The sequence below is a fragment of the Cucumis sativus genome, chromosome 1 (assembly GCF_000004075.3).
Source record: "Cucumis sativus cultivar 9930 chromosome 1, Cucumber_9930_V3, whole genome shotgun sequence".
NCBI classification, from domain to species: Eukaryota; Viridiplantae; Streptophyta; class Magnoliopsida; order Cucurbitales; family Cucurbitaceae; genus Cucumis; species Cucumis sativus.
The window spans coordinates 7349011-7368428 of NC_026655.2; the positions used below are offsets into that span (position 1 = coordinate 7349011).

At 31.4% G+C, this 19418-nt stretch overlaps 2 protein-coding genes across 8 annotated transcripts; one reads left to right on the plus strand and one right to left on the minus strand.

The window, feature by feature from the left end:
• Positions 1-7297: 7297 nt before the first annotated feature.
• On the plus strand, positions 7298-10748 carry LOC101205596 (PAP-specific phosphatase HAL2-like). 2 transcript variants are annotated; one of them, XM_004146539.3, is made up of 3 exons: positions 7298-8006; positions 9354-10041; positions 10250-10748. In XM_004146539.3, exons 1-3 carry the CDS (start codon positions 7634-7636, stop codon positions 10551-10553), a joined length of 1365 nt encoding a protein of 454 aa, XP_004146587.2. In that variant the 5' UTR covers positions 7298-7633; the 3' UTR covers positions 10554-10748. The 2 variants fall into 2 exon arrangements, with proteins under 2 accessions (XP_004146587.2, XP_031741074.1); XM_031885214.1 differs by lacking the exon at positions 7298-8006 and adding an exon at positions 8042-8578.
• A 661-nt stretch (positions 10749-11409) lies between these two features.
• LOC101217607 lies at positions 11410-17759 on the minus strand. 6 transcript variants are annotated; one of them, XM_031885230.1, is made up of 17 exons: positions 17345-17757; positions 16103-16206; positions 15859-15966; positions 15674-15709; positions 15350-15460; positions 15098-15181; positions 14906-15024; positions 14673-14774; positions 13953-14069; positions 13803-13868; positions 13422-13488; positions 13243-13296; positions 12451-12537; positions 12260-12292; positions 12152-12187; positions 11759-11956; positions 11410-11662 (listed from the first exon to the last, which is right to left on the minus strand). In XM_031885230.1, exons 2-16 carry the CDS (start codon positions 16160-16162, stop codon positions 11804-11806), a joined length of 1233 nt encoding a protein of 410 aa, XP_031741090.1. In that variant the 5' UTR covers positions 16163-16206; positions 17345-17757; the 3' UTR covers positions 11410-11662; positions 11759-11803. The 6 variants fall into 6 exon arrangements, with proteins under 6 accessions (XP_031741090.1, XP_031741096.1, XP_031741083.1 ...); XM_031885236.1 differs by having other exon boundaries at positions 11414-11956; positions 12152-12181; positions 17345-17759; XM_031885223.1 differs by having other exon boundaries at positions 11414-11956; positions 16103-16200.
• Positions 17760-19418: the final 1659 nt, after the last annotated feature.

A 19418-nucleotide genomic window follows, 5' to 3' on the forward strand; every position in this document is an offset into this window, starting at 1 on the left:
CCCCTATATATCATAAATGCACCTAATTAATTCATTGAATAATTGAGACAATTTTTTCAAACGAGCTGAAAATAAAATAAAGTGTAAACTGCCACATATTAATTAATTGCATTATAGGTTAAATGATTTAAGTTTAATCATCTTTTGTATTCTAATTCACACTTCAAATCATTATTATCTCCACTAAACTTAATAATTATATATATCTTACTAAAGATGAAAAAGATTCTTTTGGACCCAAAATAAGAGACCTAAACATTCTTCCAAACACTTGAAGTTCACAATTATTATTTTATTTTTCTTTTCATGGAAAAAAAGAAAAGGAATATTTAAAATTAATATTCTAAACATACACTCTACTTGTATCAAATATAAATATTCTAAATAGACATATTTGTAATGGTAAACACTTTTATTTATTTATTTATTAACATAACTATATTCCTCCATCGATGAAATTAAAGTAAATAGGAAAACTTCAAAAGAAATTATGATTTCCAAATATGATTAATCATCAAAATCAACACACAAAATTAAATTAGCTTGTTGTGGTGGAAAATTAAATTTATACACAACGCCCCTTTCAAATGCTTATTTCAAATGTCACCAATTAAATTTAGATAATGTTTTTATTGTGTGTAGTGGAAAATGAAGGAAAAGTCCAAAATTGAGGCTATAGGGATTGGGAGAGATTTTGGAAGATAGCCACATAAGTCATTCTCACATAATTTTGATACCATTTGTTTTGCTTTCATTAACATATAGCTTACATATCCCTAACCTCATCCTTATGCTAATAAATAAAAATGCATAATATATAAGGGTGTTAGAAGTTCGTCTGGGGAGTTAATCGATTTATACATTGAATTAAATAAAAATAACATGTGTTCACAGCCTTAACTTGGAATTTTAAATTTTCAAATTTGTATCTTTAGTTTTTTTTTTCTGTTTTTTTTAATGTAATTTCAATCAAAATTTTAAATAAGATTTCGACTTTTCCTATATATTATTATTTTATTGTACTTTCAATTCACTCAAATTTCTTATGGAATTCATCAATATAGGTGTAACAACAACTTGTTATCCAATCTTTAGGTAGCTTGAATTTGAATTTTTTCTAGAAAGAAAGTATTTGAGATAAAGTTTAGAATATTCAAATTTAAATGAAGATAAATGTTAGATTGTACGCTAAAAATTTTATTTGGATTTGGACTAGCATTTTAAAACAGATTTTTGAATCTGTTTTGTTTTGGGATAATCTCTTGATTGTATTCAAATTCGTTTATTCTGTTTTGTTAGTGAATTTCATTTAGTTTATTCTTGATTTGTTTAAAGATATTTAAAATCATTTGAAAGATATTGAACATTTAGTCCTTTTCTTCGATGTTAGAAGTTGTTGATGTTTCTCATGATTTTTTGTCCTTGATTACGGGATGATTGTATTTATATGTGGTTTTTGTCATGTTGTGACTAGACCCTTTATGCGAGCAAGATAATTGACGTTCAAGAAGACTGATTCTTTCAATAGAAATTAATAATGTTCGATACATATTATGTATGTGTAGTGTGTCGCCGGTTGTGCCACCAAGTTGATGTGACTAAATAGAGAACTAGTAAGAAACGTATTACATAGTACCGAAGTATATCACAATTAGGGAAGCCTGTACAATGTGATATAAAATTGAATTAGGAAGCAATGAAGACTCCTTAGTAAATATGGATTATTTAATATAAGTTCGTTTAGTATCTAGAGACAATTAATTATAATAAAAAGAACTTGTACTTTGAACAATTTTTATAATCGATAAGAGATCTCTTCAAACCGGTTCAAGATGTCTCAAATGTAAATATTATCTTCTTTTTATTCTTTGTTACTCGTGTTATTTTCTTCTGTCACTAGCTAGTTTTGGTATTATGAACTTGATTCTCTAGTTTACTTTCATAATTTCACACAAATTTGAAATTGAACTTATATTATTTTGGTTTGGACTTATTTGGATTAAGAAAAAAAGTGTTCTTAAACAAAAAAATTCATTTAATTAAAAAATAGCCTAAAAATAAAAACATTCATGGGTTGGTTACACTTTTTGAAGAGGCTTTTTTTATTTGTTTACAAAGTTTAATTGGTTTGCTATATACCAAACGTTTTTCTATTAATATCAAATTACTATAAGCATATGATTGGTCTAGTTGAAAACAATTTGGTTGGTCTAGTTTTTTTAAGCATATGATTGTTATAATTAGCCAATAGAGTTGGGTCTTAGTAGGTAGCTATTGCCGGAGTGTGGGTCATCGGAGTGGGCTAACAAGGTTAGTCTTCAAAGTTCATACTAGGAGGTGGTTGTTAGAATACCGATGGTGGTGGCCGTCAGGCTGATAAAAGTGGTCGACGATGGAAGGGTGGTAGGCAGCGAGAACCATATTGGTAAAAGTGAGGTAGAGCAAATGAATGTTTTATTATAATTTTATGTACAAAATAAGGGATGGAGTTATCACCAACCACTCAAAATAAATCATCTTTTTTAAAGTTGATTTTGAGATGTTTTTCCTTTTAAACCAACTTATTTCATAAACTCTTTTCTTCCTTACTTATTTTGAACCGTTTTTAATAAACACTTCATTTTTTTTAAAATGATTTATTTTCAAATTTCACTTGAAAAACTAAATTAATTTATTTCATATAAACTCCTTTTTTCAAAAGTTATTTTATGAGTGGTTGCCATGCAATTATTTTGTCCAAAATAATTTATTTTTAAAATTTAAACGCTTCAAAATTTAAACCAAATTGAAATTAGAAATTCTTAGTTTAGGGATAGGGATTTCAAATGAGTAAGTTTGTTTTAAATAATTTATTTTTTAAAATATTAATATTTCTTTTTTATATGTGTGAGAGAAATGGAGTAAAGAAGATGGTGTTTCTTTTTATAAATGTGTCAATTTTAACGGTGTAAGTTCGTGAAGTCCAGGTCAAATTAAGAAGCTAAACCATCATTTCAAAAAGAGACTAAACCTAACCAAAACTTTAAATATTTGGTTTTTCCCTAAAACAAGAACTTTGGTCGTTTTGTTATCTCGTTAGAGGAGGAAGTGATGTTAAGTGACGTTATTCCTATGTAATCCTAAGATAAGAAAAAGGAAAAATAGCATATGAACATAAAATAAAGTATAGAAAATCACAAGATAAGTTTAGCATCTCTTAGTTGTTAAATATATTACAACTTAGGGAACTAATAAGTCATAGTCATATAAAATAATAGATTCCATATCTTTTAATAAAGTTTGACATTAAACAAACCTAAAATCACTACCCTACAATAAGACAACATCATCACCATCAAAACAACCAATTATAATCATCTGATTATCCAAAAACTTTGCTTTTGTATGAGAAAAAAAAATACATAAAAAGCATTATATTGTTTATTTGTCCTATGCCCCATTATTTCCATTTATTTAAAACCTCTCTTTCCCTAGTGCCATATAATTTCTAACTTCTATAATTCTCTCAAAATCAAACTTTCTTAAAAAGATATGCTGTCATTATGAGCTCATAATGACTCAACTCTTACTTTGTAACTCAACATGTGTTTATGGTAAAATTTTCAATCACTCGTTCGTTTGTTTATTTGTGACGTTTTATTATATTTGTTAATATTTTGGTTCATTTTGTTACAATTGAAAATAGTCTTTTTCTTTTTATAATGCTCCATAGTTAATTTACAAGTAGGAGAAATCCTTTAAATATAGATCGAGAAATCATCCACACGTAAAAATTAGTTATCCACAAGTTAGATTGCATCTTAAGTAAACCCACCAGCTATTAAATGCACCATAGAATTAGATTTACAAAAATAGGAAGAGAAATTAGGGGTGCATTGTATTACAAATATTTTTTCACTTCAAAAAATTAAATATTTTGAAAGTCAATCTAAACATGTACAAACACTACCTCTCTTATAAAAACATAATAAAAACCGAGAAAGCTGATTGTATTTATTTTATTAGGTTATTGGCAATGGGGTTGGGCGGGGAGCAATCCCCATCCCATTCCGTGGAGAATTTCCATTTCCATTTCCATCCCCGTTCCATTACCCATTTTGAGAGTTGGGGCGAAGATTTCCTATATGTAGATCAAAGTCGTTGGGGAAAATATCCGTTCTATTAATTATTTTTAAAATTATAAAATAATTAGAATTTAATTTTTAAATTAATAATAAAAAGATATTTTAGCATTTCTTATGATAAATTTAATAAAATAGTTAAGTTAATTTAAAGAACATTTAAAAAAATATTTAAATAAAAAAATCAAAAATAGAAAAATTTAAGTATAATTAATTTTGTTGGTTGATTTATAAACAGTTAGTGAATTTTTCTATTTAAAAGAAAAAGGCTTTAAGAATATAGCAAAATCCATGGAAGTGGCATTTTTAATTTAATGGGGGCATTTCCAATACCTCTTAATTTTAATTAAATGAAAATGAAAAAAATGCATTTAGCTTTAAACTATGGTTTATATATATATATATATAATAAAAAAAGAATATTTTGGGCAGGGTCGGGAAGGGACGGGGTGGGAAGTCCGTCTCCGTTCAAAATGGGAAGATTTTTGCCCAACCTTTACAATATGCTAAACGACAATAAAAGTTGAGTTGCTATCCCTTAAAAGAAACAATATATATATATATATCAAAACCATCTTTGAATTAAATCAAAAGCTAAAGAAACTTGTAAATAACTTTTCTTTTAATAAAAGGTAATCAATGATTGTATGTTTAGATATAAATATTTGCTTTTGTTAATCTAGTTTTTTTTAAGAAAAAAAAACAAATAAATTAAATAAAAATTGTAGAAAATGTCAAATTTGACCAAATATTTATTAAGATTATTCACTTATTTGTGTGTTACTACCTATTAATTCAAAATTTTCCCCTACGAAGATGAAGTAAAAAAAGAGAAATTCAAAATCAACATCCCTGTTTGAACAAATTTTTAATATGTATTAGGAAATTTGTTTCCTTTGAGTAGGGGTACTTTAGAGAAATGACAGAAAATTTAATTTTAAAATTCTTCAAATTAAAATTTGACACAAATTAATTTGGTTCCTAGTTTTTATTTTATTTTAAAACTGAAAAAAAAAAAAGACCCCTTACACGAATATATATTATCCTTCAAATAAATAAATGAAACTTTCCAAATAATAATTAAAATACTAAATCTAGAAAAATGGGATATACATAATTCCTAGGGTTTTTTTTTTCAAATTTTGTTTTTCAATTTCATATTGGTACAAAGAAACTTCCATTTATATATAAATTAAAGAAAATATATATTTATGTCTAAAAATACAATCATTAACTAACTGCCCACATTCTTAAGCTTTTTTTATTATTATTATTAATCAAGTACTCTAATGACTAATTAATCCATACTCTCCATAGAAAGAGTATCCATACTCTTTAATTTATTTTAGTATTAATAGATTTTTTTTATTGTCATATTTAGAAGAGAAATGGACAATTCTCCCATACTATAAAATATCTTGCAAATCTTAAAAAAGAAAAAAAAGTTCCTTACAAATCATGTATCCAATTAATTTAATTACTTTATGCATTTTACATGCTTATCAACTTCTTCATTAACTATCTAAACTATATATGGTTAAGTTGTCAAAAATATATGTATGATTAAATTTTAAGTATACTTCTAAAATTAATTTTTTTTAAAAAAAATTTGAAGTTCTATATTATCGGAGTGAATAAATTTATGTGGAGGAAGAGAGTAAATTTGAAAGTTAAATAAACAAAAGAAAACAAAACGTGAGATTTTGATAAGGAAGAGTAGAATAACACGGTAAATATTTTTTATAGTAAAATATTAAAACTATTTATAAACCATTTTGTTTAATTTTTTTTAGGCAAAAGAAATAGAAGAGTGATGGGCATTTCCATCCACTTGTTATATTTATTAACAAATTCTTTTTTCTTACTTCTTTATTCGTTTTTCGATTTTTAAACGAATTAAAAAGAATTTTTATTTCCACAAAAGGAAAACACAACTTTTATTTATTTATTATTATTTTCTTTCAGCACTTTTGATATTTTCATTAGAAACAATGATGTCTTTATTCATATTCTAAATACTCTATATGCGCTTTTTCCTGCACTTTCTTTTTTTCATCACACATAATTTTCTTATTTGTATTCTCTTCATAGTTTCTCAAATGCATTTTCTTTTTGCTTTTTTTTTCTATAAACATTCTCTTGTTTAAAGGTGTCAATCTTCCTTGCACATCAAAAGATTGAGTGCTAAATATAATTCTTAAATGGAGTGAATTTTACACGCAATTGTTAAGTAACGAAATTTACCTATAGCTTTCCCAAATTTAATATACCTAAGTAATTGATCATATCTAATCTTGCATATATTTGTTATGGTTGTAAGTCGTTCATAGATTTGACCTCTTACCTACTTTTCTTGATCTGGTCTCACTTTTTTAGGTCAAGCGTGAAACATCCTTACATTAATGTGATGATGAGCCTGCCACACTAAGTTAGTACATGGAGTATATAGTTTAAAAGTAAAGTCAGAACCAAAAATTTTATATTTGAGAGACTCTGTGTACTTGGGTTGGGGCAAATGAGGGTTTCTCCCCTCCGTTCCAACGAGTGGTATTGACCCTCATTTATGCCTCCATTCATACGATTTGAAGGCGAGAGTGAATCATGGAATATAATCTCCATCTTCAATTTCAATTCCCCACCTCAACCAAAATGTTTGAGACTTGTGTCTCTTATTCCACATTCTTTACTAGAAAAAAAAAACAAACATAAGTACCAAAATTAAATTGAGACAATTAGGCCTTTGTCCACATGAAAAAAAAAAGAAGCTAAATTTAGTTCATTTGACACCATTTCTCAGGTAATGCATCAGGAAATGAGAACTCTCATCTCTAATGCCCATTGTGCTCGTAAACACAAAGCTCCAATGAAAGAAGCCATAGCTCCTCCAGAAAAAGAAAGAAGGAAAGAAAAATCAATCAGTCAAAGAGTTTGATGGCGTAAAGCTATTAATTAATTAACTATCTTCTAACCACGCTTGGAATACGTGCAATATTGTTGCCCAAGGTTGCAAGTGCCACCAACGTAACTCATCATTTTTTTATAGTAAAACTCCAACACTTTTCCTTGGGAGACTTGTGGACATTGTACAATGCCTCCAAACCTCCTTGGGTGCTTGGACTTGAGTCCGTCATAGGCTGTCTGTCTTGGCAACTCTCTAAATTCTCAAACTTCACTTCACTTCACCTCATAATGAAATTCCATTCCAAAATATTTTCCCCCTTCAATTGAATAAAGTAAAGATATATTATTAGGGTAAGCATGATCTCAGAGTTGCATTTTGATGGCTTGGGATCACAACAATTCCTCACCATTCCAAAGCTCTGCAATATTAATCATTTGAAAAAGTGAAATGTGAAACTATAAATACACAAAACCTCATTGCCATTAATACACTCATCTTACCATCACCTTCAATCCGTCCTTTTCCCCTTTCGGTTTTCCCTCTCTTCCAATTCTCTTCCCCTTCCAACTCAAACGTCATCAAAACAAAATCTTTACAATCCACTGATATCATGCCCTTATATACTGCAAATTTGGCCACTAAACCTCCACATCGCTTCGGTTTTAGTAGAACCAACACCAGTTCCTTACCCAACTATGCTGCCTTTAAACCTTCCTTCTTCTTCTTCTTCCCTTCTACCCACATCCTTAATTCTTCCCGCAATCGAATTTATTCGTCTGTTCCTTCATCTTCTTCAATAATGGAAGACCAGAAACATGTTGGTCCTTTGATTTCTGGGCCGAAATCACTTTCCCAAGAACTCAAAGTCGCCGTTGGAGCTGTTCAGATGGCTTGCTTCCTTTGTCAGAGAGTTCAGAGCAACTTGCTTACTAGCAATGCCCAAATTCAAGCAAAGGATGACAATTCCCCTGTTACTGTTGCTGGTAATTTTGTTTGTTTTTTCTTCTTTGGGATTTTCTCGCCCATTTCAAAGATGGGCTTTCGATTGCGTATTGCTTTGCTTTTGTCTGCCCTTTATTATCTTTATCTATAGAATTATGCCATTCTTCTTTGTTCATTATCCGGAATGGGAGTTATTGTAACATTCGTATTCCTCCTTGGCAATTTTACTACAGTTTCTACATTGAATTTTAAATGGAGTTTTATAACTTATACAATAAAAAAAGTGTTGATGACTCCAACAGTCACATTTTAGTTAAGAAGAGAATGCAGGAACAATAAGACAACAAGGAATAAATGCACCTGTGCTTCCCACTGTTATTGTGTTTGCATAACTAAAGTAGCTGTAGTAGAAAAGTTACCAGTTTGCATATTGATTTTTCCTGGGGGTAAAATTATTATGTAACATTGATGCCTAGGAAAAGGCAACTCTAACACAGCACATCAAGTTCCATGATTGAATTGGCAAATCGAAAGGTTCTTTTAACTCCTGTTTACATGGAGGGATGTCTTAGACTAAGAAAATTATGTGTAAAGGAAAAGATCTCTGCATTTGGTAATTTGCTGCTCCCTCAAATTAGTATAGAATCTTCCCCCTCCCTGTGAAAATTTATTGATACATCTTTACTTGTGGATTCCCCCATTTTTTAGCTTCATGGAGCTACATATTTTTGTAGCTGAAGTCATGAAAGAGCACTTCTCTCGCTTCCCTGTTTATAAAATTTTCTTGTTTAGCAGAATTATATTTTGTATTTTCCTTGATGGGTTTTTCATCCTTCATCCTGATTTGTTAGGCAGACTGTAATCCAAGGTTCCTGTAGTTGATGACTGGTTTTTGAGTGTAGAATATGAAACCAATTAGAAAATAACTCTAGAAAATCATTTTGATTAAATACTTAAACTTTGAGACACTTTTTAGACATGACTCTGACGCTTTCAAAATTTTAGAGAATTGGCAAGGATCTGCATATATTAGACACTTGTTACACACATGTTAGATCTTTATCTCCTTTCACGGAATTATATTTATGTAGGTTTTTTCTTCTCCTTTAGGCCGTTTGATGCAACTAAGTTGTTCTTGAAGATTTATTTATAATTTCATCTGTAGGTTGTAAAATCTCCAAGACATAAAAGAAATGAAAAACTGTACAAGTAGTCGAAGTGTAGTCCTTCCCTATTCTAATAATTTTTGTTGCTTTAAGTTGGATGAGAAAACAGCTATTCACAGAGTTGAAAATTTGAGAAGTTTTACATTGTTTATATTACTAATTTGTTGGTAGAAATGTAGCGTTCTATTATTGGAAATTCTTCTCAATCACATATGTGAACAGATTGGAGTGTTCAGGCAATTATCAGCTGGATTCTGTCCAAATCTTTTGGGAGTAAAAATGTGTCAATTGTTGCCGAGGAGGATGTTCAGACTCTTTCCAAGCCTGGTGCGGACCGGCTTTTGAAAGTTGTAGTGGAAACTGTAAATGAGTGTCTTTGTGAAGCATATCGTTTTGGATTGGAAGGTCCAGAAAGCACCCTCTGTACTTCTGAGGTTCTTGAAGCCATCAGCCGATGCAACTCATCTGGCGGTTCGACTGGAAGATTTTGGACGCTTGACCCTGTGGATGGCACGTTAGGTTTTATACGTGGGGATCAGTATGCAGTAGCTCTAGCATTGATAGAAGATGGAGAAGTGGTGCTGGGGGTTCTTGGATGTCCAAATTATCCAATGAGAAAAGAATGGCTATGTTACCATCCTCGCTACCATTCAATTATATCCAAATTATCACCTACAACATCAGAGTCTTGGGACAAAGGTTGTGTGATTTATGCCCAAAAAGGTAGTGGTGAAGCTTGGATGCAACCACTGATTCATGTAAACAAGAAATTAGTATGGCCGAACTCTGCTATACCGATTCAAGTATCCTCCATCGATGATCCAGCATTGGCAACATTCTGCGAACCAGTTGAGAAAGCAAATTCAAGCCATTCATTCACAGCAGGACTTGCTCATAGTGTTGGACTTAGGTACATATGTTTTTATTATCTGGATTAAGTTTGTTAGTATATTTACACGTTTCTAAAAAGCATCTTGGCAGTATAGACCTGGAGGACTTTTAAGGTCTGAGTAAAGCTAAAAAAAGACCTATCAAAATAGCAATACTGATATATATTTATATCTACAGTTAACAGTTATCAGAAAGAAGAGGGATAATGTGTCGTGTTTTGATTGTAGGAATCAACCATTGAGAGTGTACAGCATGGTGAAATATGCAGCCATAGCTCGCGGTGATGCTGAAATCTTCATGAAGTTTGCTAGAGCTGGTTACAAGGAGAAGATATGGGATCACGCAGCGGGTGTGGTCATCATACAAGAAGCTGGTGGTGTAGTCACAGATGCAAGAGGATGTCCGCTCAACTTCTCGAAAGGTATGTATTTGGAAGGCCTCGACCGAGGAGTCATTGCTTGCGCTGGAGCTAACCTTCATGACAAGATAATTAGTGCTGTTGACGCTAGCTGGAACTCCTCTTGTCTATGATACCATGGCTTCATGAAAAGAAGAAAGATTGTATTGTAAAAGGGTGGAAGAGGAAGCTACTTTTGCTTTCTAAGTGTAATTTTTGGTACATGGAACTTCCACAGAAACTATCTTATTTTCAGTACAGGTTTGTATTTATTGTATAAAAAAATGCTTATATCTATAGTCTGGAGGAAGCCTTTTCTTGTTTCAGAAGTATCTCTTACAGAATTGAACTTTTTTTAAAACTTAATTTAGGGATAATTTCAAGACCACTCCTGAACTCACTAAACTACAGTGGATCTTAAGATCACACAACTACAGTAGATCTTAAGATCACACGTTTAATTTTTCAATTTGATAAATGAGCTTCCTAAATTTACAATCAAGTGTTCTAATGAAAACTCAAACTACATATTTAAATTCAAAATATCAATTTTTAGTTCCCTTCACAATCATTTGAAAACTGTTCTTTTTGTTAATGCTTAATATGGCTTTCAGATACCAGAGTTTAAAATATTTGTTTTAAAATGCACTTTCTATAATTTAACAATTTAATAATTTGGTGCCAATTAGTTGATTTATGATTGTCTAACTTAGTCAAGTTTTGGTGTGGTTTATTATTTGAGCACAATTCCCATTCCTGTCATGTAATACTTGAGCTAAAAAAAGACATTTAATTTTGAGCACTTATGACCTTCAAAAAATAACTAGATATTGTAAGACAGATTTTGAACTTTTTAAGGACATTTTGAGGGTCTAAATCCTAGATTCTTCTGAAAAATACAAAACTTTTATTGAAGAACTTGGCAACTTTAAATCAACTTATATTTTACAGATCTCATAAAATAGGATAAAGGTCAATTACCAAGATATGTGAGGAAGTTACAAATGAGAAAGAAGCCATATCATCGTATATATTATGTAAAAATCAGGCCAGTTGGCCAGACTTGCTTACTATGCCCAAGGATTTAATCATATTCTCTCACAAGTGTATTAGGGACCAGTACAACTATACCAATAGTTACATTTTTTATCTTTCTTTTTCAATTTCTTCATTTTTTATCATTTCTTTCTTCCTTCTGCTCTGGGGGAGGAAGCTACACTGCTACATACAAAAGAAAACCCATCTGTGGAGACAAAATTGATTACTCAAATATTGAAAAAAAAAGATTAGGATGGAGTGGTATGGCAATGATAATATATGTGTTGAGAGGAAGAACCACCCCCATCTAGTTCAAGCTCAGCCAGGATGCTTGCTTGTTGAATATTTAATGGTGACGGCTTCTTCTTCGTTTCCTCCGTCTTTCATCACTTTTTAATGAATTTGTTTTGAATGGATCAACCCAACTCTGGTCCTCTGCTACCGCTTTGTTCCATCGCTCTTTGAAGATTTGAAGTTCCCATGTCGATTGCCTCCTTATCTGCTCAAGTTCATACCAACAATCAACACTAACTCAGTTCAAGTTCAAGCTCAAAACCAGGCAAAATCATGTTTGAACAAAGAAAGATCAATCTGGCTTAACACATAATACCACTGATTATATGCATACATTAGAACTAATAATGAGAAGATAATCTTGGTCGTAAAAAATGATAATTAGCATCAGAAGTCTAACCTCTGTTCGAACATCACTGGGTATCGGGTTCTGTTTCTGAGTCAAACAACAAACAGATAAATATATAAAGATTCAATAGACAAGCAAAAGGAAATTTTAAATGTTTACCTTTGCATACCCAGCAGCTTTTGAAGGCTTAGACTGTAAAATGAGGAGGAAATTTTAGTGGAGGGAATAGTTAAAAATAAGCTCATTGAGAACGTCACAATATGAACTTTTCTTGAAGCAGAGATATGAAAGTGAATACATGTACAGACTATATAAATCGTATGAGGAAAATAGTGTGAAAAATAAAGTACCTTTGTTCCACCTCCACCCAAAGTCTGTATACCCTTGTGAACAATATATTGACTGTCAATAACTCCAACATTCTTGGTCCGATCACCCTGCAGAACAATCTACTTAGCACATTTCAAAATGAAAGATGAAATAACAAGGAGATAGTTAGTCATGGTAGTTTCTCAGGTCCACTGGTTCATTTTAAGCAGTGTAAAACCTTGGAAAAGGAAGAGTTTTGTTCTTCACTTTTCTCTTTTACATAAAAGTGTGAGTTATCTATCCGCATAACAATTTTCAAGGTATTTCAATGGAATTTTGACTACTACCTTGAAATTGCTGGCATTGATAGGATGCTGACCATACAGCCAAATCATTAAATTTTTGCCTTCTCTCCTATTTCTTGTTAATTATTGTTTCCATTTTTAAAGATTATGTCATCACCACAAGTACATTTGTCCAACTTTTGTCAAATGGTAAACACGCTGGGAGAGTACAAATGATAGAATTCTACCGCATTCAAATGCTTACAAATTGTCTTTTGGATAATAAGTCAATCAAGCCTAATTCTAAAGATGACGCTATAAACGAAGGATTTGAGAAAGAAAACAGTTGGAAGCAGATGTGACATAGACCAGAAAACACTCTTTGCGAACTTGGTGGTTCTGTCACAGCAAAACGATATCCAAGTTACCATCAACACACGTAATTAAGAAACTAGAATAGAGCATTCTGATGCTGGTTGGTAATGAGGTTTCTAGTGGGTTATGGAATTAGCTATCAAATGAGAAATGGTGAATATATGAAAATCTTGCCTGTGCACAGTACCCAAGTTTCATATCCATTCCCCATCCATGGACAAGATCATTCTGCACAAAGAAAATAACATGTGAAAATGCACTTACCAAATAAAATGCAATTGGGGGGATTGAGGGGATGGGGAAAAGGGAGAGAGAGTAAAGGTGTAAATGCTGAATTAGATTAAGAGAACTACCTGTATAAGATGCCAAGTACAATGCCAAGCGGATTTCGAGAATACAGGGGCCATACCTTCCACAAACCTAGAAAATAGGTCATTTTAAAAGTTGGTTGATTTTCCCAAACTGATTGGTGGCGAACAGAGACAAAAGAAAAGACAAACTCATGCCAACCACAATATCCGACAAGATACTTTTTTTAATTTGATTAACATCACAAAGACAAATTTCTTTTTTTTTTTTTCATCAGACAATACTTTGTGTTTTTTGATGACACAAAATATGTTTGCTCAATGTACCAGAATAATTGTTAAAATGCAGTAAAAGAAGGAATGTACTATCATAGTAGATGAAATAGCATTCGCGAGAAAATTAAGTGCATCCACACAATCACTTACCCAGTGCAAGGTGGCTCCTCACTTTCATCAGAACATTTCACATTGCCTCTAAGATCATAAACTCTTCTGCATGGACTACTAAATGTTAGAACGATACGCACGTGATTAAGTAGAATGTTTCATAGAGTTCTGTTAAAATGTCTGTTTTACCTATGTATCTTCTTTGTTCGCGCACGGACGGTAATTCTATGATGAATATCAGTCGAATTTGGGTCCAAAGCAGGCTGAGATATTTCTAGTCCTTCAGACTTCACAATTTCCAGGTATCTGAAATTTATCAAATGTTAGATGAAAAATTGGATATTTCTTTCTAATGTGAGGGGCTGATACAGTTAGCAATGTTTGGCCACGTCTTTTTATGTTATTATTATCTTTTAAAATAAGAAGCAAGGTTATGTGTCAAAGTGAGCATAGCTCAGTGGTGGTAACTGATATATACTCTTTCCTTGAGGTCGGAGGTTCAAATATCATTTGCTTTGTGGTTGCAAATAGTTGTGTGTACTCAGTAGCTAAAAATAAAGCATAACATTGCAAAAGCTAGAAAAGTGCCAAGTTTATAACGACGGATCAGGTTTCATAAATTCCTTGAATGTTAAATTCATTTCAATGGTAGTTCATGGGAAATTCCTAAACATGAGCATTCTAGTGTTAAATAATAAATAAATAAGAATAGCACATAAATATGGATACAATTCAATTCTTCATTACTGTTATTAATTGGGGTAACTTGAAGTGTAACATTAAAACATAAACAGCTTATTAATAGTAGACTACAACATGACAAAATCGGAGAAAGAATTAATCTAACAGGGAAATCATTGATGACTTTTTCATAAGAAGATTTAAAGCTGAACAAATTTATTTCTGTACCTTCTTGGGCTAAAATGTTCAACCCCCAAATCTTCATCCCAAAGAAATATGTAATCATAAATGGACACGACTGCTGGTTGCAAAAAGCGCTTTGCATACCACCTGAGGAGAATGCAAAAGACGACAAACCATTTAAACCAAACAGCGACCATTCTAATTCCAAATACCATTGGAGATTCCTTAGCCAGAGAGTGCAAACAATAGAAAGGAAAAATGCAGATAGTCAAGCATACCACTTTGTTTGGTTTCGGACTGCTATGTGTATGGCATCATTACACCAGTCAAGATCCCACCATCCATCCACGTTGCCATCATAATGAAAGAGAATAATAGTGAAGTTCTCTGGAATAAACTGAAATGCATGGAGTTAGATATAGAATAATCCCAATAAATATCCTTGATGACAAATGATAACAAGATCATACTTTCTGTACAATAGAATTAACATTTTCCTTTTGTTTGATGCCAACTGGAATTGCAAGCAAATTCCGGTTGCTGTAATCATGACCCTGAAATTTATACCAATCAAGACAACAGAAGTAATTGTCAAATCTTTCAGCAATAATAACAAAGGCCTTCCACAGTCCAACCAATATGGATGTAAAAATCAACTGAAAGTATCTACAAGCACATCCAAGTATAAGCCTTATGAAAAAAAAATAGTGATAGAAACCAACCTTTAACCTTGAACTACTAGTTCCCCAAAGAGGTCTCAACTCCAAATCTGATCTAGCTTCTACTATGCCTCGTGGCAAACCATTCAGGTTTTGAGACTCCTCTGGGTAGTCCTAAAGGGACATTTAAAAAAAAAAGAAATTGAATGGTGAGCATTCATTGACATTGGCTACTCATACAAGAACGTAGAGAAGCAACAGAATATCTTTACTGAATAAAATTTAGATATTTTAGATAATCACAAGAACTGTATTTCAACCCAGGAAGAAAAGGTAGGGAGAGAACCAATTTGGTTAAAGATGAGCAGGAATGACAGAAGAATTTACCTTTGCGGTGTCGAAGGGTTGCAAGGCTGTTTCAATCTGAAGGGGAAAGAAAATAGGTAAGTACAGCTTCAGCTTAATGACCAAACTTAATTCCATGGGATTTATTACTAAAATATTAAAAAAAATATCTGATTTCAGATGTCCCAAGTAAACCTAAGATTCCCATACAATGAAAACAACCTTACCTTAGTCTGAAGATATTGGTAATTTGTAGTTCTGTATATAATAAACAGCATTACAGAACAAATAACACCCATAAATGGAAGCTGCTTCATTTTGAAGCCGTATTTTCCCTGCACAACCATTGTATGCTTAGGACACTTTAAGAAAATCAAACGGACATTAGCAGGAAGGGTAAAACTTATTCGAAAACATAAAATCATAATTCCAGCTAACCTAAAACCTAATAGCAAAAACTAGTGAGCTTACCGCATCAGAAAATAGATTCCTTTTTCTGAGCAGAATGTCCCATGATTTAAGTGGCTTCATAGGCAGCAATACCTCCTATCTTGGGCTCATAAAGACGGCTATAACTACAAACAAAGAAGATGAAATTAAATCATTAGTAGTCAATGAAAAATAATCACAACAAACAGAAAGTTCTGTATTTCTTTTTTTAATGATATTCGTTCAGCAAAAACATCACTTTTGTCATTTAACTTCTTCTCCCTTTTCACTCCGTCAGTTGGATTAGTGAGGAGTGTAAAATATAATTAAACTTCACACAGTTTTGTAAAATATAATTAAACTTTACACAGTTTAAGTAGCAAACATTTCATAAGTATGAACAAGAATTTTGTGGATATAATTTCATGGAAACAGAAATTAAACAAGATTAAGAAAAATAAAACTGTTACATAAAAGAAAACTAACGTAAATTCAAGATCAGGCGGTCACATGATCAAATATTACAAAAATACTATCAATACCATAATATTTAAACTATAGACTAAAGAACTTAGAGTCAAATTTGTCCAATTTTGGACAGCTAAGATAAGAAAGAAACAAAGCATAAGAAGCTTGCATATCCACTTTATATGCATTCGACAAATTGTTACACGGCCAAGTGATGGTTCGAGTACAGAAAGGAGCAAGCAAAAGACATTGGGGATCATCTTAATTCTGCATTTTGTGACAATATCCATATCCACAATTAACCTAAAATGAAAAAAAGAAAAAACAATAGAAAACTCGTACGAATCTTACAATTAGACCTTCCCCCATTTTCCACAAAATTGCCAACTAACCCAGAACCAAAGGGAAGTGAACAGAAGCTAACGAGAAGCCGATTCAGAGTCAAGAAGAAAAGATAGGAAAAATGAAAATCTAGAAGCATATAGAGAAGGAAATAGCTCTAGCTCTACCATATTTCCATTCTCATTTGGAACGAGAGAAGCAACATTTCCAACTTAAAAATCTGAAACAAAACATATGGTAATTTCCAAAAGATCCATATTTCTATTGTTCTAGAGAAAAAGAAAAGAAAATGTAAAGATTAAGGCATGTTTCAGACTAAACATTGGATCCTTAAGTAGTCCTCCTCCATTGATGATGAAATAAGAAGAAACCGTACAATGCAAGGGGACCCCTAATCCAAAAAATGCCCAAAGGGACCAGATCTTTCCAGAGTGGATTCACATACAAAAATACACAAGAGATAACAAAAATTACCTCAAAGATTGCCCAGCTACAGAGAGGTGTAGAACTTCAGCTGAAACGGCAAATAAAAAAGAAAAAAAAAAAAGAGAGAGAGAGAGAGAGATCTTTGGCTAAACCCAGAAAAGAGGAACACCGGAATGGATCAAAAACTGTGAAGAATCACAGAAAACATGAGGAAAGAAAGTGATTGATGAGCAAAAAGAAGAGAAAAAGGAAAACGACGGAGAAAAACAGAGGAAGAGAAAAAGGGGTGAAAGAAGAAACGGAGAGAAAAGAAGAACGAAAGAGTAGGATGCGCCACGTTTTAAGGGAAGAAGACACTTTCCCATTTAGCTTCTTTGCATGTCGTTGGATTACCAAAAAGACATCACAAATGATACAGTGGCTTTCCTTTCGACTTTTGCTCTCCAACCCGACCAATTTACTCTTTTTTATCCTTCCTCCTCCTTCCTTTATATTACTTACTAACCAATTCGGTAACCAAACTTACCTACCATCAACCATCTATATACCTTTCACAAGCACCATGCAACATTCTCAATCACATCATCAACAAACTACTCTAATTTTGTACATCAATCTTATGCTCTATTTCAAATAAATTACTAACCATTTACTCTCTAAATTTTGATTTTTTTTCTATGCTCTTCACAATTTAATTTCAAATTAGTTAGGATGTTTCTAACAACTTAAAATGACAAATGAAATCTACACATCATTATACTGTTTGAAAATATAGTCATAACCATTTTAGATTGTAAAAGATTTCCTCTTCTTTTTTTTTTTTCCTTGGAATCTAGTCTTAAATATTTGCCCACATCTTAATATTTTGATTATGTGTAAAGCCCTATTCCCTTTCATTCTCACTATATTATTCCTTGTGATTATTGTTTTGTTATTCCTTTTGGTTGTTCTTAAATTACGTTCTTTTCAATATTTCCCTTTTTGCCAACTTGTTGAAATTTATGTCTTTTTCTTTTAGATTCTCACACTTTTCTGATTCTGTGTGTGTTTTTATTTGATTAGATTATATTAGATTAGATTGTTTATGTTTTTAATTATTTGTCCCACTGGGTATCTCCATTTTGTTACTTTACGTTATGTAATTCCTCTTTTCAACTAAATTATTTTGTCATCTCCCTCTCTCTATCAAATAATAGTAGTAGTAGTAATTAATAGAAATAGTGATAATCACAAATTGTATTGTTCCTTATTCACACTTAATTTTAGCATATATCGTTTCCCTCAAGAAAAATAATAGTATTACGTGGTTTCATCAAGACTCTGGTTTTAATTAACTTTTAAGAAGTTTGAGTACATCTTTTGTAATTATTAACCATATATGTTAATTCAACTATGTTTTACTTAAAAATTAAGTTTCTTTTAGCTTGTTTGGGATTCAAAAAAAGATTTGAAAATTCTAAAAATGGATGGTTAAATCCTGAAGGTAGAGAGAACTCAGTTATTTTAGTTTTTAATCTTTCCATATAGTGAAACATTTTTCAATAGAATACTAAAACCACGCGTATATGTTTTAAAGTCCATAAATTCGGTACCATATAAAGTCATGTGTAACACTAAATTTAAAACTAAGTTAAATTATTAACTAAATCTGGAAATTACAATTATATAAATTATTAACTGAATCTGGAAATTACAAAATACATATATATATAATTAATTAATTAACTAACTTAATTGAAAAACTACATATATAAAATAATAATTAAAATAACAATTGAAACTATTTACTAAATATAATCTAAACTCTATCTAATCTATTTTATTTAATTTTGTTGAATAGTTTTATTTTTTCTCCATTATCCTATATTGAAATATATATAATATGTTTCTTGAACTTTGCATATAACATAGTTTTTAAAATGTGTCTATTCTTTTAAATAAATGTGTTGTTATTTAAATATCTTTGTTCTTTGGAATTTAGGATTGGAATTGGGAACTTAGATTGAGTGTGATAGTGGCATATTGTATGATGTGCTTTTGTTTATATCTTAATTATAGTTTCGACTCGTTGTATGATGTGGTTTTGTTTATAATTCAAAATTCTCTATTTTAAAACCTTTAT